The sequence below is a fragment of the Diplotaxodon limnothrissa genome, linkage group LG22, assembly GCF_057381915.1.
Source record: "Diplotaxodon limnothrissa isolate DT_005_m linkage group LG22, D_limnothrissa_male_GT1.1, whole genome shotgun sequence".
NCBI classification, from domain to species: Eukaryota; Metazoa; Chordata; class Actinopteri; order Cichliformes; family Cichlidae; genus Diplotaxodon; species Diplotaxodon limnothrissa.
In genome coordinates this window covers 9,077,376-9,103,067 of record NC_140616.1, presented here as the reverse complement: position 1 = coordinate 9,103,067, position 25,692 = coordinate 9,077,376, and the positions used below count along the sequence as shown (strand labels likewise).

At 38.4% G+C, this 25,692-nt stretch overlaps 1 protein-coding gene across 1 annotated transcript; it reads left to right on the top strand.

Moving 5' to 3' along the window:
- Positions 1 to 5,995: 5,995 nt before the first annotated feature.
- On the top strand, positions 5,996 to 19,465 carry LOC146609384 (sodium/hydrogen exchanger 3-like). The gene is made up of 16 exons (XM_085347010.1): positions 5,996 to 6,257; positions 8,513 to 8,815; positions 11,199 to 11,359; positions 13,263 to 13,341; positions 13,532 to 13,709; positions 13,829 to 14,049; positions 14,141 to 14,343; positions 14,453 to 14,542; positions 14,623 to 14,693; positions 14,776 to 14,905; positions 15,011 to 15,156; positions 15,432 to 15,552; positions 16,544 to 16,714; positions 18,447 to 18,501; positions 18,580 to 18,663; positions 19,194 to 19,465. Exons 1-16 carry the CDS (start codon positions 5,996 to 5,998, stop codon positions 19,463 to 19,465), a joined length of 2,547 nt encoding a protein of 848 aa, XP_085203136.1.
- Positions 19,466 to 25,692: the final 6,227 nt, after the last annotated feature.

Below are 25,692 nucleotides of genomic sequence, written 5' to 3'. Positions count from 1 at the left end.
CAGCCCAGAGCCGCGCTCTTGCTGATCAATTACACGTTTCAAGTACGCCGCCTTGAAAACGGTCAGATTCCTAAGTTCTAATTAATTTATAACCGTTTCCCGCAGCTGGAAAGGAGCTCCACCTCTGGCGCTAGTATCAAACCCACGCCTTCAGCTTTACTTAAAGCTCTCAGGCCAACGACGTTGTGTGGTCCCGGCCGAGTCTAACTCTGTCAACCAATGAAGCGCAGTAAGAGAGTGGTCTTTTGTCGACCACTCTGGTCTGTTTGGGATGCTCGAACTTCCCCGGCAACCAACCGAGCAAAAAGCCTAGCCACGCGTCCGCGATTAGGAGTCGCCGCCACGGCGCTGAGCAGCTGCGCTCTTAAGGGACCGCGTCCCCCGTCCTAACACCCTTTAATTGTTTTAAAAGCCTCACTGTGGGCACTTTGCCCCCCCAGTTTAATTATCTGAAGCCCAAAACCGCGTTTTTGCTACTCAATAAAAACCAAATTTTCCCTACACTACCGTGTGACTAGCTGGCATCCAGTCACTCAAATACACACCGTATTAACTTCAAAATAACCTCTTAACCTCTTAACTTCAAAATTCGCTCCCACAATAAACAACAATTAATTTAGACAGACCAATATTCCTTATTTCAAACTAATTACCCAAGATCACCACGGACAGAACAGAAGCCCCACTGAGTGAACATTTAGTTTAGCTTAATTCCTCCAATTCAGCACCTTTGGACATTACTCAACAGGCGGTGCTTACCTCTCTTATTTCGGGGGCCCATCACTCAGTCGGCCTCCTGGCCGTCCGTCTGACACCACTAGACCGTCAGCCAGGCTCCAATATTAGTCTCCCCCCAAACCGGTGTTTCGGCACCAAAAATGTCATGATTCGAGTTTTGAGGAGAAGACAAACGACTGCATGGTCTCAGTAGATGTCAGAATAGTGATCTTTATTACACACTTCTAAGACAGAAGCATGGGAAGACAAGCGTACAGCCACAGATCTCCGCCGGGCGGCGGCTCTCCATATCTTTTATATTATTCATGATGACGTCACACAGACCTTACTGGAAATGATATCAAGTCCCCACAATCCCAAAAGTTCTCCTTATATAGACATCATATGGTACTTTTAGAGAAAAACAAGTGTGTGATCTGTTGTGCATTTTGTGAAACTGTGAGTCCAACTAGAGGAGATGTCCTGAGACGACCTCCCTTTGTCAATAAGTGTGTATGTGAGGGAACGTGCGTGTGTTACATAAGTCTCTATATATGTGCACGTTAGTGAGGCCTGACTACGTGCATATCTGAATGTAACAGTCCAGCTCGAGTGGAGTGGTGATGTTGCAACAGTTTAAGCAGAGAGAAAGTAAGCTGGTGGAGAATTACCTTATAGCCGATTTACTAAGAAACTAAGAAACTGATAAACTGATGCAGACTAATGAAGTAATAATGAACTTACAACAGTGCATGTAAATGATATCAGTGAGATTAAAATAACATCCATTATCCTAACAACTCCTTTGAAACAATGTAAGACATTCAACATAATACAGGTCAATCCAACAGATCTAATGATTTTCACACTCTTCTAAGTCAGAGGTCTAATGCAAACTAAAACTACATACCATATTATAATGCAACTACTTTGATCTCATATATAAGGTAACATATGATAACAAATTAATCTCCACACCAGCCAAGCCACTTGTGAGTCTTCATTCTTGGCCACTTTCTGGGCCGCTGGCTGGATATCATCACCGTCGTGGGCGGCCTCCTGATCTGCTCCATCGCTGCTGTTGGAAAATAGTCAACATTTATGCACATGAGACACATATGAGACAATGATTGAGCTGCTAGAAGACATTTTTTTAACAGTAGTCTAGTGTAATCTAACAAATATTTCTTTAGTTTCAAGTACTTTAAAATCAGAAAGCTATAAAAGCTTGCTTGTCATCCATAACTCAAAATTTAATTTTTTATTGTGAAAATAACTCAAAATTTCGAGTTAATAAGTCAACATTTGAAGTTAGTTTCTCTAAATGTTAAGTTAGTAAGTTGAAGCTTCGAGTTAATGCTGCCAATCAAGTCAAGTGGCTTTTATTGTCACTTCAAACATGTACAGTGGTACAGTACTGGTGCTACATATGACATATAACAGACAAACACAGGACTACGTAAAGTGCAATGTGTAAAAATTGCAAATGCACAAGACAAAACAGTGCAACACTAGACAGACCAGGACGATACAGGCACAAGACAGTGCAATGGAAATATGCACAAAACTGAGTATTGTGCAAAAAGTAACTTGGTGTCTGAAGGTGTGTGTGTGTGTGTGTGTGTGTGTGTGAGTATGTGTGAGAAACTGCAGATAAGTGCTTGGTTGTGACATGTATGAAGGTGTCACAACCAGTGTCCGTGATGGAGGGAAGAGAAGCTCCAATGATCATCACGTGATTAGTCCCGTACTTTAGCTAGAATGGAAAAAAAGGCACAAAGCTGAAGTTATTCTGTCTTTACGTTGCACAGCTGCCTCTTCTCCCCTCATTCTCTCTCCCTCCCTCTCCTGTTGCTACTCTGAATGGCTTAATTTTCTTGTTACTTGGAAACAGACGGGTGGACACAGACACACTCAAAATCAGGTAGTGATAGCATCAGTGAGCTAGGAATATATATGTTAATAGGAAAATTGTACTTAGTAATCAGTATAATCTTTTAATGATATAAGTTTGCATATGGTAGAATGCTGCATGTAATCATTTGTGTGTAGAAGTATATAGTTTGTGGCATATTGAAAGAATGTCTCATCCTAGGAGGTCTGTAACATTCTAGAGTGTTCACCCCCACATCCTAGGAGCATGGGAGAGGTCGTACCTTGTCTTATTGTTTTACGGTAGGATTAATGTAGCTATGTCAGTTTTAGTTTAAGTGCTTCTTTACATATAGATGAACTGTTGGATTTTCCAGACCAGCAGGTTAAGGGAAGTCGTTTATGGGGCCACACTCTGAACACACACACACACACAACTCCACATTCCAATGTAAGGAACAAAAGCTCACTGAAGTATAAATAAAGACAGTTTCTCAAAGGCAGTTTCTCAGCGCGAGTCTCAGTTTGGAGGCTGCCCTTGCTAGCAAGAAGTTCTGTGTGTTTCTCTTCTCTGAGTCTTTACCGAAGAAGTGTTTTAGAGTATATTACTTGACAATATAATAAACATTTACATAATACATATGCTGCTTTGCAGGCAATAACACCATGTGATTCACCTAGTAACACAAGGATTTCATCATCTATGAAACCGTGCTGACCATGCAGTACTCAGTAGTTTACTCATTCATAACCATTAGCTGTAAGATTGGTAGCTTATCAGTAGCGTTGATAGCTGATGCCTTCCACGTTCTGCTTCATGGTAACAAGACTATTACTATTAACTTACTTACGTACCTTCACCGAGCTTCCTGATTGGCAGAGGTAACTTGAAATTTCAAGTTTTTTCAAAGAAATCTCGACTTCTTAACTCAAAATTTGAAACACACATCTTGAAATTTTGAGTTATGGATGGCAAAACAGTTTTTTTTCAGCTTCCATAGAACGCTCATAATGGTTGTGTAAGTGCTTTAAAAGAGATCACTATCTTAATTACATAGTAGCACTTCATATCACACTATCGGTTTGCAAATTGTGTGGGCTCATGCAGTACACTGGCAACAATATTTGTTTTCTTCTATGTTTGCATGTTGTTATTGTTGTTAGATATGCTGAATTAATTTTTTTATTGCTGACCTGTGTGTTTTGCTTATGCAATAATGTGAATATCTTATCTCTGGGACTAATACTTATCTTACTACACAATTTATTTATTGCATTTTCCAGGAAGGCCGTTCAAAGTCTTTTCCAAGAAACATTAAGACATATCATTGAGGCAGATCTTTCAAGTGCCCGTTTACCCGACAGGGTAAATGGGCAACCACATGCTGCATAGATAAATGCAGCAGCTCAGGTTCATCTCAGATCCTCCTTCTTCCCTGACAGTCTCTCTGCATAGCTGTAATGATAAAGACACTGTTCTTACACATTCTAAAAATCAAAGCTAGTGTTTCTGAACTAGATTGCTTAAGCCTCCTTGCACTCGTTCCAAGTATGTTTTATTATAGATTTATTGGGTTTGGTGGATTTATTGGACATTGGATCAGCCTAATAAGAGATGTGTTTGCCGTTCATTTGTTCATGAGTCCTCGGCACGTCTACACTACACTCATGATACTTCTTTCAGAACTGATTTTTCATGCTGTGTTTGATTCGTTGCCCTTGTGAAAGACTTTGCAGGGTGAATTTTAAAAAGTGCTCAATAAATTATCATATTTTTTCTGTTATTTTTATTACTATAAAACATTTATAAACATTATAGATTACATATATCTTATATTTTTCTCTTTAATATTTCTGCAGAAGATAAAATTAGGATTATTAAGACAACGTGAATAATGGAACGCTAATCCAGTCCAAGAATAACTTCTGTGGCTGTAAATGAGCATAATATGTCAACTTTAATTATGTCTTTGTTTAAACTTTGCAAATAATCGATTGTAATCAGGCAGTACGGTGGTGGAGTGGTTTGCACTGTTGCTTCACAGCAAGAAAGTTCTGACTCCACCGGCTGGTTGGCCGTCACTAACAAGACAAATTTGCAGTGATCAGAGAAGTTTGAGACAAGTGTGTGGAGCGCCAGCCAGCCCATATTTACTCGAATTCCAAACTTTACTCTTAATGAGTATCCGGTTCCTTTGGGGGATGTTGACCTTTTAAGCAGTATATGTCAAGTAAGCAGTCTAAATATTGCATAAAGATATGGGCAACTTGTGCTGCAGGGCCAAGTTATAGCTGGAATATACAGGTTTACACGGGGAAACCTGCAGACAGTGTTCCTGAAAAGAATCAAGTGAGGTTTGTAGTTCTGGAGATCGATTGGAGGTCTGAATGGACATAAGATGATAATTTCTTCATCACCTGAAGTCTTAGTAAGAAGCTGTGTCAGACACGTGTACTTTGGGGATAATTTCCTCTGTACACAAATAAAATATTCTCAGTTAAAACAGGTGTTACTTTATATGACTGCATAAAAATTTAAAAATGTATCAAAACAAATGTTCTTGGTAACTTTGACCCAAAGTGGTCTGTGATCAACAGGATCCTATATTTTATCCGATTATTGCTTATAGTCAAAATAATCCTGAAATGATCCCTTTTATAACCCGAATTCAAAGCATATAAAGTCAGAATATTGACACATACAGGGCATAAAGTACAAACACATGTTCAAAAACTGTAATGTCCATAACAACTTAGGTTGATAAAAAGATCAACACAAGAAGTAGTGATAATATAGCTATTATAGTTTTTATGAATAGTCTTAAAGGAACAGACATTTTTGGGACTCATTGTTGTAAATGTTCCTGTCATAACACCATACTAAGTGTGAACCTAGGAAAGAAAATATGTTTGGTGGCCAAAGTTACAGTATTTTCTTTCTTTTGAATTGATAAGTTCACATACACATGCTTCAAACAAGCTCATATTAACATGTGTTATTTACAATAGGATTAAAAAGAGCTTCATAAGTTTGTAAATAAGATGTTTCTTCCAAAAATATTTTAATCAACTCCATCAGAGAATTTAAATATTAGTGAAAACTTGGTAATAAAGGGATTCACGGACTTTAATTATACCACTGAATGATGTGGCCACACTTACTGGTCTGGGTACACGAGTGGGAGGAGAAAGACCAACATCATAATGGGCTGAGCTTCACCTGCTGTGAAAAGCTGTATCCTTATCCAGAAAGTAGATGTTGGAGGACAATGAGAGTGATCTGAGTGAGAAGAAGGCACAGCAAAGGGAATGAGACTTTAAGCTACAGTCTGAGGCTGACCTGAGCATTTGTATTAACGGTCTAAATAACAGTTTGATTACAATTTTTAAGGCATTGTATCCAAGAATGGCAACTTCTTGGCAATTTACACTTATTCTGTGCATGCTGCTGATGGCGTGTGGAGGCTTGAGCCTGGCTAGTGAAGAAGCAGAACCCCGAAATTCTCAAACAGACACTGGGACGGGCTCAAACTCTAACGCAACTGAAGAGGGTGGTCATGGAGCGGTGCCCATCACTACACTGCCTATTGTGACCTGGAAGTGGCATCACGTCACCACACAGTACCTGGTGGCCCTGTGGATCCTGGTTGCCTGGCTCTGCAAACTCAGTAAGTCTTGCAAAGCCAAATTGATGGAAGTGCTCTTCTTCCGGCATTATAAACTCCTCTGCACCCAAGAAATTTTGTAATTTTTAAATATGTATGTAGTTTAGGGTTATTCTGATCATCTATTTTTGTCACTGGGTCAATTTCTTAATTGTTTTAATTATTTCTCAAGGAAGTGCTCACAAAATAAATAAAAATAGTTATGAAAAAAGAGTGTGTAAGTTCACTTATATTCAAATAGGGCCAAATCTTATATCACAAGGGAGGATTCAGGGTCATCTGATCCAGGCCTAACAGTATGCTTAGCAAAACGGAAAGTTTTAAGCCTAATCTTAAAAGCAGACATGGTTTGCTACAGGCTCTCCCTCCCATTCTATTTTTAAATAATCTAGGAACCACAAGTAAGCCCACTGTCTGAGAGCAGAGTGTTCTAATGGGGTTATATGGTACTATAAAGTTATTAAGATAAGACGGGGCCTGATTATTTAAGACTTTGTAAGTGAGGAGCAGGTTTTTGAATTCAATTCTGGATTTAACAGGGAGCCAATCAAGAGAAGCCAAAACAGGAGAAATATGCTCTCTCTTTCTAGTCCCTGTCAGTATTCTTGCTGCAGCATTTTGGATTAACTGAAGGCTTTTCAGGGAGTTTTTAGGACATCCAGATAATAATGAATTACAGTAGTCTAGCCTGGAAGTAATAAATGCATGAACTAGTTTTTCAGCGTCACTGTGAGACAGAATGTTAAAAATTACCCCAAGTTTGGTGGCCAAGCTAATGTCATCCAGAGTAAGCATCTGGTTAGATACCATATTTCTATGATTTTATGGCCAAGTACAATAACCGAATTTTTCTTTGAATTTAGAAGCAGAAAATTGGAGGTCAACCAAGTCTTTATCTTTAAGACCTTTCTGCAGTTTGTGTTATCTGGCTTTATGGATAGATAAAGTTGTGTTTCATGTGCATAGCAGGGACAATGTAAGGTATGCCTTTTAATGATATTGCCTAAAGGAAGCATGTTGATCATAATCAGGATTGAAATATTAATTAATGGTAGGACTTCTTTGAGCAGTCTTATAGGAATGGGGTCTAAAAGACATGTTGATAGTTTGGAGGAAGCAATAAGTTAAGTTAACTCAGAAAGATCAATTTGAGAAAAAGACTAAATGAATATCAGTGGTACAGAAAGTGGTTACATCTGTGAAATGATTATGAGTAATTTTTCTTTAATGGTTAAATTTTCATTCGTGAAGAAATTCATGAAGTCAGTACCAGTGCTGTCAGCGTTAATCTCGTTAAAACCGCTCTAACGCTTTTACGCCGTGCAGCCCCGCACACTGCGCTAACTCGCTAATGGAGATTTGCCGCGTTAATGCAGTTATGGCGTTAACATCATTTTAACGAGATTAACGCTGACAGCACTAGTCAGTACCAGTTAACATTAAATGAATGGCTTGTTCAACAGAGTTCTTACTTTTTGTTCGCCTGGAAACAAGGCTAAAGAGAAACGTAGGGTTTTTCTTAATTTCTTTAATCAGTGATGAACATGATTGATGAAGATGTTCCAGCTTCCCAGCAGTCGCAAACACTTTTTAGAGGCTAAATGATGATCTTCAAAATTAGTGATACGCCATTTCCTCTCCAGCTTATGACTAATCTGCATTAAGGCACATCTTTGACAGTTAGCAAAATGTTATAACTTAACATTGTTGACCTAATGAGACAATTTTTATTAAGCCATCAGGTAGGACTGAATAAGGTGATATTATATTGCTTATATTGTAATTACTGATAAATTACAGCTGGTGACATGACTTTTCATGGCTTATTGGAACTCACATTCTCCACCTCTTCAATTATTTTCCCCCCATGTCATTCCTCATTATTACACATGACTTAATTTCTGAACATCTATAGTTTTATTTCATTGCATATGTGAATTGGATGGGTTGTTACCAAGATCTGGTGAGAATATCATTTCAATAGCACCTTTAGAAATATATTTGCTTAGAAAACTGGTGACTTATCTTACCTGCTATATATCTGTCCACAGTCCCTAAATATAAATAAAATATTGCAACAGTTGCAAATGATCAAATGGAGTTTTATGTATATGGTTTTACTTAAAGTGCAGTGAAGGTTTGAATGTTTGCCAGCTCCTACCTGACTACAAGCAGACTGGCTTAAAATCAAAGGTTGTTACAAAGGTTGATAGTATTGATTAATGGTTCTTGTCTTGATCTTTTTTTTCTCCTCTCAGTCATTGAGTCCAACCACCATGTCACCAACGTCATACCCGAGAGCGTCCTGCTCATCTGCTTCGGTTTTGTTTTGGGTGGCATGATTTGGGGTGCAGACAAGATGCAGACCTTCAGGCTGACCCCGACAGTCTTCTTCTATTTCCTGTTGCCTCAAGTCATTCTGGACGCAGGCTACCACATGCCAAACAAACTGTTCTTCACCAACCTGGGTGCCATCTTGGTCTATGCTGTCATTGGGACCTGCTGGAATGCTGCCAGTTTGGGGCTGTCGCTGTGGGGGTGTCACATGGGAGGATTCATGGGTAAGAGAGGATTTTTATTTTGTTTCATTTCAGCAAACCTGCTACCACGGCTCACATAGAGGAAGTGATGTCAAAGCTCAGCGGCCCGAGACAAGAGATGGACTCAAACGCAGATTCAACCTGAGACTCGAGAAAGTGATAAACAAAAGAACTTTATCTAACAATGGCGTGATGCACAAGGTGAACAGAGCTAAGGTTGTGAACTGAGCAGGGACTATGAACATGAACTGTGAGACTAAGGGAAGGTTGCAAATAACATGAAGTGTGAGAGGACACTATGCTGGCTGGAATTGGGATCTTGGTGGGGGAAGCAGAGACAGGTCAAAGGTAAAAAAAAAAAAAGGTCAAGAAATTTCCAGTTAACTCTGTCAAATGCTTTTTCTGCATCTAAAGAAAATATTGTAGTTTTGATGTTTTTACTGTATGAGTAGTCTATTAAATTAAATAATCTACGTGCGTTTGTTGATGAGTGCCTACCTTTTATGAAACCAGTTTGGTCAGGATGAATTAAGAGGGGGGTTATTTTCTCTAGTCTCTTTGAGAGAGCTTTGCAGATTATTTTAAGGTCTACATTTATAAGGGATATTGGACGATAGCTTGAGGGAAATAAAGGGTCTTTTCCTGGTTTTAGCAAGAGATTAATGTTTGCAGAATTCATATTTGATGGAAATCTGCCGTCTTCTTTGATTTCCAACGACGTTCTGTAAAAAACTGGTGCTAAAATCGTCCAGAATTCTTTGTAAAATTCTGCAGGAAAGCCATCTGGACCTGGAGCCTTATTATTGGGCATGCTTATCAGGGCTTCCTGGAGTTCACCTGATGTCAGTGGCGAATCCAGTGCCATTGCTTGAGTGTCTAATAATTTTGGAAGAGTTATGTTGTCCAAAAACTGATCAATTTCCTTTTTAGATGGGTTTATTTGTGGTGAATACAACGTCTTATAGAAATCCCTGAAAATGTTGTTTATTTGTTTCGGGTCACATATTGTGTTCCTAGATGAATCTTGAACAGCACATATAGTTGTTTTTTCTTAATTTATTTTTAGCTGGTTTGCCAGAAATTGACCGGATTTATTACCATGTTCATAATTTTGTAAGCGTAGTCTTTGTACTAAGAATTTTTTTTAATCAATCATCTCATTTAAATCTAGTTTTGTTTTGCGTATTTTGTTCAATGTTTCCTGATCTTGGTGGGACACGTAGGCTTCTTCTAGTGATTTTTTGTTTTTTTATCATTTCTGAATATTTTTGTTTTCTTGTTTCTTTTTATGTGATGGGAAAAAAAATTTTTCTGGTTTTTCTGGTTCTTGCCTGAGACGAGTAAATGTTGATCCAAGGCCTAAGCTGAAAACACAAAGACCGAGAGGTCACACAAGGTTTTAGCTGATGATCTGGTGGAGAGTGCAGGTCAGAGTTGGTCTTAAATACTGTGCACTGATTGCGGTCAATGAGCCAGCATGAGTGGAGTCAGGATCTCGGGAGAGAAGTGGAAAACTACTCCAGGAAGACCAACACTCACTGGATCATGGCACTTTTAATGCTCTAAGTGGGAGTCTATAGAGATTAATTTGCCTTTGGAACGAGCATCAAGTGGCCACTAGAGGAACTGCAGTTTGTAGTACTTCAGCCTTGGCTTTGTTTTTTTTGCCTTGAAATTTGTTCTGGAAACAAAGACACGTCACACAAATGATATTTCTACATCCGTGGTGACTCAGGAAAGCTGCCTGAGAAGAGTTTTCTTTAGTATAAAACCAATCCTTTAAAACATTCCTTTTACTCTTTGTTTGGATACATTAAACATCGACATCACTAACAGCTAATTTGACTTCCTTTTAACACTTCATCAAAATGCAGACAAATGAAAATAAGATTTAAGTGGATTTTTAGTTCATTACAGCTCCAGGTTTGTCTGAGACTTTATACCAGGAGCCCCCAATCCAAGTCCACGAGGGCCGGTGTCCCTGCAGGTTTTAGATGTGTCCTTGATCCATCACAGCTGATTTAAAAGGATAAATTGCCTTCTCAACATGTCTTCAAGTTCTCCAGAGGCCTGGTAATGAACTAATCACGTGATTCAGGTTTGTGGACCCAGGGTGAGATCTAAAACCTGCAGGGACACCGGCCCTCATGGACTGGGATTGGGGACCCCTGCCTTAAACCTTTGGGTGAAGAATACTGAGTCTGACCACTGCCAAACCAGTGCACTGGATGAGACTGGAGAGAGATTTGACATGGACTTTTCCTACCAATAAATGAGAATGTTTTACCAAATGACACAGCATTTCATTCCAGCATTTCAGTTTGCAGCAAAGTGCCAGATTGATCATAGTTACAGTACAATTGAGCAAAACTGAATATATTTCCTGCTCTTTGTATCTGTACAGGTGACCTGGACATCAGTCTGCTGCAGTACCTTCTTTTTGGCAGTCTGATGGCTGCTGTGGACCCCGTGGCCGTCATCGCTGTGTTTGAGCAGGTCCACGTTAACGACGTCCTCTTTATCATAGTGTTTGGAGAGTCGCTGCTCAACGATGGTGTAACAGTGGTTCGTATGCATCATTGCTTTGTTTAGCGTTACTTAAGTAGCATAACAGTTTGTGAGTTTGCTGAGACACCCATCATAGCAATGTAGTAGAGTAAGTAAACACTTGGGCCCTCTAGTGTAAGAGTTTTACAAATTGCACATGCAATGTGCAATTTGTAAAAGGAAACTATGAAAGGTCAGTTTGGTAACAAAATGCATTTATGTAACTATAGCATGTTGTACTGCATAAGGACAGTGAAACAAAATCTGACCAGCTGAATTCTTTCCTCCTTCCTTCGTCTCTGTAAATGTACAGTCGTGGTGAAAAGAAAAAAGCTCTTTTACGTATCAGGACATAGTAAATAATATCTGGTCCTTAATAGTCTCAAAATTAGGTGAATCAAACCAGAGGTGTCATGAGTTTGCAGCGCTTGCAGACCCATTTGGAGTGTTAAGTTGAAGACCAAGATGCAGATATGCAGAAAAAGAAGAAATAAACAGAAAATACACCTTTATTGGTTAAAATGTCCAGCAACAACATAACATTAACAAAAGCAGCTGGAGTAACACTAGGGAACACACTGGGAGTAAAGAGACAGTCTGACAAGGACTAAGAAGAAGACAGAATTATTTATGTACAGTGGTGTGAAAAAGTGTTTGCTCTGCCATGCAGGCCATTTCTGCCCAGTGTCTAACTTATGATGGAGTCATGAACTCTGACCAGGACTGAGGCAAGTTAGGCCTGCAGTTATTTGGATGTTGTTCTGGGTTCTTTTGTGACCTCTTGGTTGAGTTGTTACTGAACTCTTGGAAAAATCAGAATCAGAATCAGAGAGACTTAATTTATCCCCAAGGGGCAATTAAGATACAACAGAGCAGCATGATGTTAAAAACAAGGACGGGGCGTAAACAGGCAAAACGAATGAGAAAAAAAATACTTAAAATACACAGTATATACACAGTTTTAAAATTAAAGTCACTGAATAAGTGAATAAAAAACTGTAGGTGACTAAAAGTGAATAAACTGTCGGCAGTATAAAAAGAGTGTAGAGTAGTTTATGTTTATGGTGTGGGAAATGGGCTTATTGGCTGGAGTTAAAAAGCAGAGTGGCTTTCAGACAAAGGTGGCTCGCTGCATTTTCTCCTCCTGCAGAAAATGCAGTGGAGGCGCCGCCCAGAGAGGGAGCCGTTGAAATGCGGCGTGAAGAATGTGAGAGGGGTCATTAATAATTTTGGCTGCCTGTCTAAGGGCCTGTTGGCTGAAAAACCTGTTCAACAGTTCTGACAGGCAGGCCAATGATTTTAGAGCACACTGATGCAGTGTGCTGCAGTCTGTTCCTGTTCTGAAGGCTGAGGGAGTGGAGCCAGCAGGAGATGGAGAAGGTCATGATGCCTTCCAGGAAGGCATAGTAAAAAGTCATCATGATGGGTGTGCTGACTCCAAAGTAGTTGAGTTTCCTAAGGAGGTATAGCCATTGGTAGTCAAAGGAGCTTGCAAAGAAAAGCGACTGAGAACCTTCACAGACATATAGCCATTGGTGGCACCTCTGTGTTGGCAGAGAATTTCAGGAGGTTGTCAGAGATGGTTCCCAGGTATTTGTATACCTCAACTACCTCCACTGGCTTCCCATGGATGGTGGTGGTGACTGAAGCAGCCAGATCCCTCTGCCTACTGGAGATGGTCACCACCATCTCTTTGGTTTTGCTCACGTTCAGTTCAAGTTTGGAGCTGTTACACCACTCTACAAACTCCCGCATGCTCAGCACCCTCACCTAAATCATAAGGCGTTGCCATGTTGAGAATGTGATAGAAGTTTTTCTCCTGTTGAATGGTACAAGCTAGAATGGACAAGTCTGGAAAACATTTTTACCAGATGACCAGTCATTAATTTTTCTTCCATCCAATTTTTCTTTCATCTCTTAGGTGCTCTTCAATGTGTTTGATGCATTTGTGTCACTGGGAGGATCCCAAATTGATGCTGCAGAAATTGCTAAAGGAATAGGTAAGACATGACATTTATTAAGCTGTTAATAGAGAATTTATCAGTGCATGCAGCTGACTGCATGTTTCCACAACCTTATAAACTAGGGCTGAGTGATGAAGTCACTTGCATGAATCACAAAACATTTCTTCCACTGAAAATGATTTGTCCAGATGAACAGAATTTACTTTTTGGGACTCTCTCTCCACAGTTTCCTTCTTTGTGGTTGCATTTGGTGGTTCCCTTGTGGGCATAGCATTCGGCCTACTAATTTCACTTCTGACCAGATGCACAAAAAATGTCAAGATCATCGAGCCAGGCTTCATCTTTGTCATGGGATACCTTTCCTACCTGACTGCTGAGATGCTTTCTCTGTCTGCTATCCTTTCGTGAGTATTTCACAATTGAAATATCATTTATTTTGTTGTGTCTTATCCATTTTCTATATGTAAAAATGTAGTAAACATATTTAGATGCACACAATTTATATTTGTGTTTCCTTCTGTAGGACTACATTCTGCGGTGTGTTATGTCAGAAGTACGTCAGAGCAAACATGCATGAGCATTCAGTCCAAACTGTCAAATCTGCCATGAAGGTTTTCGCCAACGGATCAGAAACCATCATCTTTGTTTTCCTCGGTATCTCGGCCATCGATAAGGTTATCTGGGTTTGGAACACGGGCTTCATCCTCCTCACAGTCTTCTTCGTCTTTGTGTATAGATTCATTGGTGAGATTTGGTCCTTTTGCTATCACATGCACACATTGTGATTTAAAGGTTTGTGTGTTATACAAAGAAATTTTCTGTGTTTGTACTGCAGGTGTGTTTTTCCTCACCTGGATCCTTAACAGGTACAGGCTGGTCCCGCTGGAATTCATAGATCAGGTGATTATGAGCTACGGTGGCCTACGAGGGGCTGTTGCGTATGGCCTGGCTGTGATGCTGGATGAAAACAAGATAAAAGAGAAAAACCTGATGGTCTGCACTACACTCATTGTGGTTTACTTCACTGTCATCTGGCAGGTAGTGAAAGTTTGGTTTTTGTTATTAAATGTATACATTATTTTCTTTCTTCTTACACAGTCCGCATTAGAGCTAAAGGTTTGCACATTACTGCTTCACATTGTTGCAGGGAATGACGATGAAACCTCTGGTCACGTGGCTGAAAGTAAAGAGAGCTGAAGTGAAAGAGCTCACACTCCTAGAAAAAATGACAAACAAGGTAAATCTTAAAAAACATCTCATGTTTCACCTACACAACCATTTTCTGTCCAGTTATTAGAGTCCTTCTCCTTTCTTTAGATGTTTAATCACACTCTGGTCGCCATAGAAGACATATCAGGACAAATAGGACACAACTGTCAGAGGAGCAAGTATGAAAAGACTTGATACATAAATTCAAAATGCCTTTTCATTTTAAAATAGGCTACAGTGATCTGTTTTCTTTTTGCTAAGGTGGAAGTATTTTGAGGAGAAGTGGATGTCGAGGATTTTGATGAAGCCGTCTGCAAGGAAGAAACAAGACCAAGTCTTTGATGTCTTCCATCAGCTGAACCTCAAGGATGCTATGGAATATGTGACTGAAGTGAGCATCATTTGTACATTTTAAGTATATTTTGCTGAAATGCTCATTTTGGAAAACTAATAAGTTTGCCGCATGTAAAGAAAGCTCTGTCTTCTTCTGTTGCAGGGCGAGCGTAGAGGCTCACTGGAATTTATCCGTAAAGAAAGTGTTGCTATTGATTTCAGGAAAAAGTTTGAAAGTGAACACTCAGAGGACATGCCTGGCATGAGGGCGAACATGTCAAATGGTCACTGTGCAAAGCCCACTACGAGGTAAGCAATCTGGATTTTTCTGATAATAAGAGGAGAGCTAAAAGCAGACTTACAAGCCATTATATAATTGGGTGGTGATGAATCAGAGGCCACAAAAAATTATTTTAATTTGAAGAAAAATCTAACTAGCTAACTAGGAGCACTGCAACTATTCAGTGCCTGAAAACAGCTCATTTCACAACCATATTTTAAAATATAAACCAGAGGGAACATAGCCCTTTTAATATTCTAGTATTACTTTAAATCACTGACACGATTGTCTTCCTCTGTACTAGAGACCCTATTCCATCAGTAAGCGTGGAAATGCACGAGCACGCCATGAAGGCTAAGAACGAAGCTGAGGTAGTTAACGCTCACAACCTTCTGGATCAGCATCTTTACAAGAGCAGGAAGCAGGTAATGAGCACATTCAGTCATCACATGGAGGGCTTACTAAAGCAGCTTAGTGCTGCACTTTCATTTCATTGGAGACAAAATGTTAAATGTTGTCATTGTGTTACTTAAATTTGTAAGTCTTAGTTCAAGCACCATGATCAAAGACATTCCTTTGTTTCTGACCTCCCCAGCCTGTTGGTGGGGGAGGCTGTAGTGTTTTATTATGGGCACATCCTACGGTTAGCGTTCTGTTTCTTATTTAGTGAGGATGTTTTACTTCCTGCCTTTTTGACCTCACCTGTGTTTGTGTATGTTGAGACCATTGGAGGGGTTAAGCCATATACAGGGTAGATGATCCTTTTTGTGTGCAGGAGGTCACACAAATGCACACCCTAACACAAACACACACACACGTGCACACACACATTCTTGCACATGCACACACACACACAGATGCTTGCACATACATGCACACACACATACACATTCACACACACACACACACAGATGCTCGCACATGTATGCACACACACACACACACATAGATGCTCGCACATACATGTACACACACACACACACACACACACACACACAAAATCAAAGTAAAATCAAAACAAAAAATGCATATGTAACACTTTTCTTATGTCCTGCTCATGCCAGTCACTCAATTCCCGTGAAAAGATATGAAAGGTTATTCTACTGTTCTCCTTAAAGGTGACACTAATAAAACGAATAAAAAATATATATATATCAGTCAGGACCACGGTAGAAAGATATTTCCAGGAATCAGCATCAACAGATGCAAATGATCAAGTCAGGCACAGCAGTTACAGATGCAACTGTGAGCAGTTTCATGCACCTCAAATCCAGCTGCCTGAGATTTATATTTGTAGAATTTGTATATTTGTATATCAGCACTGAGACCAGCTGAATTGCCTGGACTGTGGCTGAGCTTGACTTCATGGTCTTCATGGTTTGTTTTTATCAGTGAGTTTTCTTTTCTTGTTCATAGCATCGCCACAGGTTCAGTCGCAGCAAATTCATAATCAACAAAGATGAGAAAGAAGTCCAGGAGATCTTCAAGAGAACCATGAAGAACCGAATGGAGTCATTCCAGCCTGCAAAGACGGGCGTTTCACCAAAGACGGTCATCAAGCACACAAAGAAGGAACACCAGCAGAAGGTAAAGAGAAAGAGAGGGAATGAGTTTACCACAAAGAGCAAAGAGCTGATTATGTCTTTGTGAGGTTCAGTGAAGAAGAAAAGTGTCTTTTGCAAATACGGCCCTTACTGATTCTTTATTTTCAGTTCTGTTTTTTGTTGTACAAAATAGTAAATAATTCCCTATTGAGCCTTTATTAAACTTCCTTGAAATAATATTCATAAACTCTCTTCCATGTGTGAAAGTGGACAAAAATATTGGATTTTGCTTCTTGAAGTAAAATTTAAGTAAAATCAATCTTTTTTTAAAATTTTTCTTTTGTCTGTTTGGTACAGTTTCAATTCCAAAAAAAAGGAAGTTGTTTAAAATATATTATTATTATATATATAATTACTACAAAATTCCAATGATTTGTACATCTCACAAATCTATATTTGATTCAAAATAGAGCAAAATAGAATCATAAAACATATCATATGTTTAAACTGAGAAATTAAACTCAGAAGATGTCAATTTTTAAGAAAGATATTTATTTTGAATTTGATGGCAGCAATACATCTCAAAAGAGTTAGGACATCTCCATGTTTACCACTGTGTGCCAGCACACAGAACAGCCCATAAACTTCCCGACATTCCCTGAAAAATATGTTGTCTGGTCAGTCCAAAACTCAGGACCATGACACTTTGGCCCAAAGAAGATAGAAGTGTCCGGATCATGTTCACAAATGGCTTCTTCTTTGGAGGACAGAGCTCTGACCTGCATTTGTTGATTAACTTGATTAACTTGTTAATGAGCCCATGCAGTGATTTCCATGGCAGAATTGTGTTTTTAATGCCGCGCTGCCTGAGAGCCAGAAAATTACCTAAATCCAATATTGATTTTTAACATTGCCCCTTTTGCAGATCCTTTACATTTCTTGTTGATATTATGTACTATAGATGCTGAGATATTCAGTGTCTTCACAATTTTACATTAAGGAACTAGGAATTAGTGTGAAGTTATCGCACAATTTGTAGACCCAGATTTTTGCAGATTTGTGCCCATCTTTGCTTCTGAGACACTGAGACTTATTTAAGGTGCTCTTTTTCCTTCCAGTCATTACTGACCTGATGCCACTTAACCTAAAAAGCTGAAAAATGTTCCTCCAAGCTTTTCTTATTGTTTTTATAGTTTTCCAGCTTTTAATTGTCCTGCTCCAAGTCTTTTTGTGTTGCTGTCATCCAATTCAACATGAGCTAATATTGTTCTTAAAATGGCAAATTATTTCTGATTTATTGTGAATAAAATCAAGGCGTTGCTGTTTTTTTACTGGGATTATACCATTTTAGCAGACATAAATTGATATTTAAGTGCTTCTGTTTTTTATCATGTTAAAGTATTGTGTAATAAATGTATCATATTGGTTTATTACCAGAGCTCATATAGAACTTTAAGACCGATACCTACACAGATATTTTTAAAAAGTTAAATATTCTTTTATACCTTTTTCTTTTCAGATACATGAAACACTAGTAGACATGATACATTTGTGATGTCTAATTATTTCCTCAATTCAGCTGGTTGTTGTTTGTAGTGTTGCAAACATGCTTGTTGCCATCAGGGAAGTTGCAGAGTGCCCTCTGCTAGACAAAATATGTAACAGCAACATTGGTAGCATAGTTGAAGGCCATTGGTCTTGTCTCTTTTTTTACTTCACCTTCCATGTTTTTTGAAACATAGCGTGTGATCAAATGACTCTTCCTCCTCTTACAGATGCCAAAAGGAAAGTCAATAAGCCAGACTAAACTCTCCTATTCGGGTGATGAAGGTTTGTACGTCTGCTTTTGTTGTTGTTGTTGTTGTTGTTTTATAGATTTAAAACAAATTTTCTCATTTTCATTTATAGATTTTGGGTTCTCAGAGGGAGATAGCGCCTCTGGCTATGACTTGCCATACCCTTCTTTCCCCATGAGAGATTCCAAACCAGGAGGTAAAATAATCCACTTTCTACATCCCGTATGAAAATGAGAGAAAACATATTTTTCAGAAATAATTAAGAGCAGAAAATGCTTTTACTATAAACACAAAGATTACAACATATAACAGAGGGAACTAAATAGACAGTACATATGCAATACATTTAAAAAAGGTGAAGTACATGTGTGAAAACAACGCATTATCATAGGATTATTATAGAATTGCCTAATTCTGTTCTCACTCTGCAAGCGAACACTTATAAAACATTTTGACAGCACTGAGTCATGTTGAGTTTGATTTATGTACACAGACAAGAAGGACCAAGCACAATGAAAATCTGCAGACATAAAGAGTTATATAGATTTAGCATCTAGAGAACAGAGGTAATCTAATAAAATATGAAGTACTGCTCAGGTGCATTAATAAAAAGGAGCAGCCAATAATAGTGTCACTTGTATAAAAAAAATAATAATAATGCAGAGAACAGCAATGTCTCCAATATTGAACCCTGAGGTACTAATTCAGTTTTTTTCTTTCATCAAGGTGGGATTGAGAACTCAGCCTTTGTGTCAGATTTGTACCCCACGGAGTCATTGCAGATCCCTCCTTGGCTGGCAGAGGGTGAGCTCGACAGCAGCATGGTGGCTCCGTCACTGCGAGCCCAGGCAAGCCCGCCCACATCACCGATGGAAATGCGCCACCTGGGGCTTCTTCGTGTCAGCACTCGCTCCACTGACACAAAGCAGATGAACAATGATCAATTGCCGCTGCCACCAACACATCCTCCTCCTTCACCTCCCAGTAGCCACATGTAACTGGATCCCAATCCCAACACCCTGTTCTGTCTCACTTGAACCTGGGACAAAGACATAAAACAAACCTCAGACATCTACTCTCATATTGACAATTTTCCCTGTCAATGTGAGACATACTATTACTATTACTTTTCCGTAGCTGTGTTTAGCTTCTGTGTTTCTACACAGAACATACACAGTTTCAAACCTCTGTGCTCTTCAAACAACCCCTGCTGTTTTTAGGTTCAGCCTTCACTTGACAAAGAAAAACTGCACTGAAACAAATCCTTCATGTTCAACATAAAAGATATGTTGAACACCCTCATATAATCTGTGGTTTGTAGTGAATCTGCCATTGAAAACCATTATTTAAGGATTTTTAAAAATATCTTAATATGATGCCAAAACTTTTCAAATGATGTGGATTTTCTCTATATAGCAATAATAACAACAGGGTTTAAATAGAGTGATTTAAAATAGTTTGTGAATCTATAATCCATAGATTCGTATTGCACAATACAACGAAAGCTTTCACCACCAGGGGGCACTATTTTCCCTGTCAATGTGAGACATACTATTACTAGCATAATAAAATCCTGCATAGGTCAATGATGCACATGGATGTTCACATCTTCCATTCATCACGCAGGATCTTTGTAAGCTTTCGAGTAGGCGTAAGGATGGTTCCACAGTATGTGGCATCAACTTTCACACATGGGTGGATCTACAAGGGGGCATGGGGTCAAATAAAATACTTTTTATTATTTTTATTTTTTAAAAATAAAAATAATCTCTTGCCATCCCTATAGTGCAGCCCTAGTTTTGCATGCGATGGTTTTGTTTATAAAAAAAAAAAAAAAGCTAGCATTAACACTTTGAGCACAGCTGAATATAAACTGAATATGAATTCTAAAACTGAATTTATTGCATAGTGTTACCGCCAACCCCCACCCCACACACACTTCACCCTTAAAAAATGGTTCATCCCATAGTGGTGCCCAGCTTTAATTCTTGTTGTCAGTAGCAATCAACCTATGATTGTGCCAGAGCACATTTTGAATGAACACCATGGACATGGATTGTTACACTCTGGAATTGGAGTGAAGGTGAGTGTTCTTAACCCTCTGGGGTTATTGGTATTTTTTTGTTTTTGTTTTTTTATTTGGTTGTTAAGTAAGAGGGGAACGTTTGGGGAGTGATTGCAGCGAGAAAAAGTGAATTATGAGATGTGAGAGATTTGTGACGTTTAGCGTGTTTGGAGTGTGTAGTTCGTGCGTTGTCTTGTCTTGTGTACACAGTGTAGTGTAGTTGTTGTTTTGTGTGTTGTGTGTGGCTTCTTATTCAGACACCTGATTGCTTTGTAATTTCAATTTTAGTAGTATTTTTGAATGGTTGTACAAAAACACCTGAGGCATTGGCTGCATTTTTAGGTACAACTTTATTGTTTAAAAAATTTGCACAAAACATTTTAAAGTTTATATTTGCATTTCAAGTTATGAAAATAATTCACTAAAAATATTTGTGGTTATTACATTATATTAAATTATATAAGATTTTCCTACTAGGATTTTATGTTTGTTTTTTTTGTGTGATTTCAGATAAACTGTGTTAATACAGTATGTCAATAAAAAAAAATAACTATAAATTTCAACGTGAAATTGTGCTGAAAAGGACGATACCAAGCAAGGCTAATCTAGGTAAATATAAAGGTCAAATCAAAAGTAATCAAAAATGGCCAATTAAATTGTGGGCCTTAGAGGGTTAACCAAGTAAAATATGAAAAATTAGGTTTAAATTTTTGGTCAAAAGTGTGTTCATGAAAGTGCAGATTTCTGTCATTTTGTTTAAATTTAAGCATGAAACAATTTTAACATTTCTAATAAAAAAAAGTTTGAAACTTAAGTTAGAATTGTGTTTGTAAATGAACCATCCCATTTTGAGTAGCTTTCTGGATTTTGTACTTATTGGGCTACATACTTATTATATAGGCTATACAGTATATACAATCAAAATTCACATGTTTTATTGCATGTTTAATTATGTGGGCTAAAGATAAGAAGAAAGTTGTAGACTATATTTATATGAAGCATGTATATACTTACTGCATTTGATGTATGTTAACCATATATGGATGTAGCACTTGCATACGTGCAAACAAGAAATATGGCTTTGATTTTGATTTCCATGTCAGCCTTAGAACATTTCTTTAGATCTAACTGTGAGGCAAACACACTGCAGTGGGAACTATTTAAACATTTGCACAGATTCAATGCACTCATCTCAAGATTCATAGCACAGTTCAGATTCTTAGCATAGCGATACCGCTTTTTAAAAAATCTTTTTAGGATTTTGGGGGGTTCTGTGGTTTTATTTGGGGGGGTGGGGGAGACTTTAGAACCTGAAGTAAATGCTCTTGACACACTCACATGCGCTTCTGGACAGAGACCTCAGATGTTGTTCCTGGGTAAGTATCAGAGTAAGAATCTGGTTAGATACCATATTTCTAGGAATTTTAGGGCCAAGTACAACAATCTCAATTTGATCTGAATTTAGAAGCAGAAAGTTGGAGGTACATCCAGGTCTTCACGTCTTTAAGACATTCCTGCAGTTTAACTAATTGGCGTGCTATATCTGACTTCATGGATAGATTTGGTAGAAAGTTGGGTGTCATCTGCATAGCAGTGAAAATGTATGTTATGCCTTCTAACGATACTGCTTAAGGGAAGCATCTATAATGTAAACAGAATTGGTCCTAGCACTGAAGCCTGTGAAACTCTATAATTAACCTTAGTGTGTGAAGAGAACTCTTCATTTACATGAACAAATTGGAGTCTGTTAGATTGATATGATACAAACCACTGCAGCACAGTACCTGTAATACCTACAGGATTGCTTTAATCGTGCTAATAGAATATTATGGTCGACAGTATCGAACGCTGCACTGAGGTCTAGCAGGACAAGCACAGAGATGAGTCCACTCTCAGAGGCCATAAGAAGAGCATTTGTAACCTTCACTAAAGCTGTTTCTGTGCTGTGATGAGCTCTGAAACCTGACTGAAACTCTTCAAATAAGCCATTCCTCTGCAGATGTTTGACAACTACTCTTTCAAGGATTTTTGAGCTGAAAGGAAGTTTGGAGATTGGGCAATAATTAGCTAAGACAGCTAAGACGTTTAACTACACCAGCTTGAAGCCCTGTGGTACATAGTCGATTATTAGAGATAGGTTGATCATATTTAAGACTGAAGCATTAATTAATGGTAGAACTTCTTTCAGCAGTCTTGTAGAAATGGGGTCTAAAAGACACATTGATGGTTTGGAGAAATTACTGGAGTTAACTCAGAAAGATTACTGGTGCTGAAAGTAGCTGTAGATAATTTTACATCTGTGAGATGATTATGACTAATTATTTCTACTAGTTAAATTTTTATTTGTGAAGAAGTTCATGAAGTCATTACCAGTTAACGTTAAAGGAATGATGGGCTCAACAGTACTCTGACTTTTTGTCAGCCTGGCTACAGCGCTGAAGAGAAACCTTGTTCTTACTTTCTTCAATCAGTGATGAACAGTAAGATGTACTAGCATTAAAGAAGGCTTTTTAAGTACCAAACTATTTCTCCAGGATAAATGATGATCTTCTAAATATGTGAAACGCCTTTTCTTCTCCAGCTTACACATTATCTGCCTTAAGGTGTGCGTTTGAGAGTTATACCTGGGAGTCAAGTACTCCCAGGTATAAGCTATAGTATCCCGAGTCATAAACAGGTCAATTTATTTACAAGATAATCAACCTGTCAATCATTACTAAGGTTGGTGGAAATGTTCCTAAACTAAACGTATTCATTCAACAACCCTAACAATACCATGACAAACTGGAACAAATGGACTGGAAACTACAAACGCAGCAATGACCAGTGAATGTTTAAAATGTCACTGAATGACATCCTTTACTCCTTCTTTAATTCTTCAACCGCACACTCATACATGACCTTACTCAAAGAGGAGTAGTATACATATAAAAGGCTCAGTCCAGGATTTCTAGCCTTTCTGAAGTCACTGCTGACCACAGACTGTGTCAGGACTGAGGACACAAAGTCGCAGACAACGTAGTGAAGCGCGACAGTAGAAAGCCCTTCTGAGGTAATACGGGCACGAGAAGGCTTCTTTTCTTCAGTCAATTTATTTTTTTAAATGCTACACTGTGGATATGCACACCACTGTCTGTTAGGGTCAGTGTTGTTGATCTGTTTTCTTTTAGAGCCTAGTGTTTGATAGAATTTAACTAATGTATAGCCATTCACTACAGACTCATTATTCAGTACTTATCTGATTAATTGCTCTAGCTTTTTCACAGAAACTCTAAATTTCTTCCTCTTTTCATTATTGCAGAAAGTGAAAAGTCACTCTCATCTTTATCCATAAACAAGTTGTTTATCATAAAGGGCTCACTTCTTTCCTATTCTTACTTGTATTTGCCTTCATAATAGAATTTCCTCTATCTGCCTGTGCATTCAGTCTGTATTTCCCAGGTTTATGATTGAGGCAGATGTAAAATTATATGAATGGTTTCTGGGGACATCTACAGTACGGAGTAAGCAACTTGCATGAGGTGTGTCACTGTGTCTTTGACTTGCTCTGACTGTTACAATACCTGAGCAAACAGGTCAAGCCACGGAAAATTACGACAGCTAAAATGCAAATAGAATACGTCTTACTTATAAACCTGACGTACATACTTTAGAAAAAAGTTTCACGGATGTGACGTTACTGCCTACAGATGGTATTTCCTGATGGATTTCCCTCAGTGGAGGAGGAGAGGAGGGACTAAGAGCTTTGTCAAGTTAGACTCAATGAAACAGTGGAAATCCTACAAATTATCCTGTTTGCTTTATATGGTTCAAAATTCTAGCTTACTGTTAAAGTATAATGTTAAAAATATATATTAACAATCACGACAGGTAGAATTTTTACCACTCTTCATTACAATGTTGCTTCAGCTCATTGAGGTTTGCAGGCATTCATTTCTGCACAACTCTCTTAAGATCTGATCACAGCAATTTGCTTATTGCAACACCTTTCCTTTCTGTTTCAGTTATTCTGCTGCAGATTTGCTGTTGTGTGGAGGACAGATGGCCTCGTGTAAAATACTTTTGTATACAGTTTATGGTTGACAGGTTCTATGGCTGCAGAACAAGGCCAAATCCTCAACCTTCCACCACCATGCTTAATAGTTGGTATGAGGTTGTTCCAGAGGTCTTGTGCTTTGTTTAGGTGCAACTTAGCAAACTGATGGTATGTCTTTAGAGAGGAAAGGCATCTTTTCATCTTGTTTGTCTTTTTTAAAAATATACCATTTTAGCAGACAAAAAACAAAGGAAACTAAAAGTTTCTCTTTGAACACTAGTGATATTTGAAACTTAATTTGAAGGTGCTAATCATATTGTTAACATGCACTAGCTATGCCCTACAATCTATGTGGTGGATCAAATGTTCAATAAAGGATAGTAAGATGTGATATATAGTGGATTAGAAGCAGAAAATTGCAGAAAATGAAAATGCTATTCAACGTACAATACAGAAAAAAATGTTACTTTGTGTTTTAAGTTTTGATATAGCTTTTCAGTTAGCACCACTTTCTCAAAAGAACCAACAACTACACACTGTTGAAAAACTGTCACTTCTTCCTGTCTCTAATTCCCTGCACCTGTGCCCTTTGTGCCTTCCTTAATTAGGTCTCAGCTAGTCAATATTAGACACATCAAAACTGGCAATAATACAGGTCTTTTGGGCGACACTGTTGAAAAGAATGTGTTCTTAATGACTACCTGATTAAATAGAGTTAAGACTGACTCACTGCACCATCATGTGATATAAGCATTATGTGAAGGTGCAGCCTGACCCTAGTTCAGCCTCAGTTGGTTAACGCAATACACTGACCTTCTGGACTCAGCAGTTTTTTGAGAAGTAATTTTGAAAAGTTTTAAACTGAGTGTTTTTACGTATATTACTTGTGTAAGTTTCTGTAACATGAGTTTCATGAATTTTAGCCTGTGTGTATGTTTTTTTTTTTTAAAGAATGAGTCCCAATGTTTGTAACACATAATACAAATAAGAAGAGGAGGAAGAAGACTTGAATAAGTATTTTGTTTTGAAAGAATATCCCGGAAGTTGCTATGTCTCGTACCCGTTAGCGTTCCCTTAAGTATGACAGAGGGCGGCGTAAGAGCAGATTTCAGACCGGTTTATCG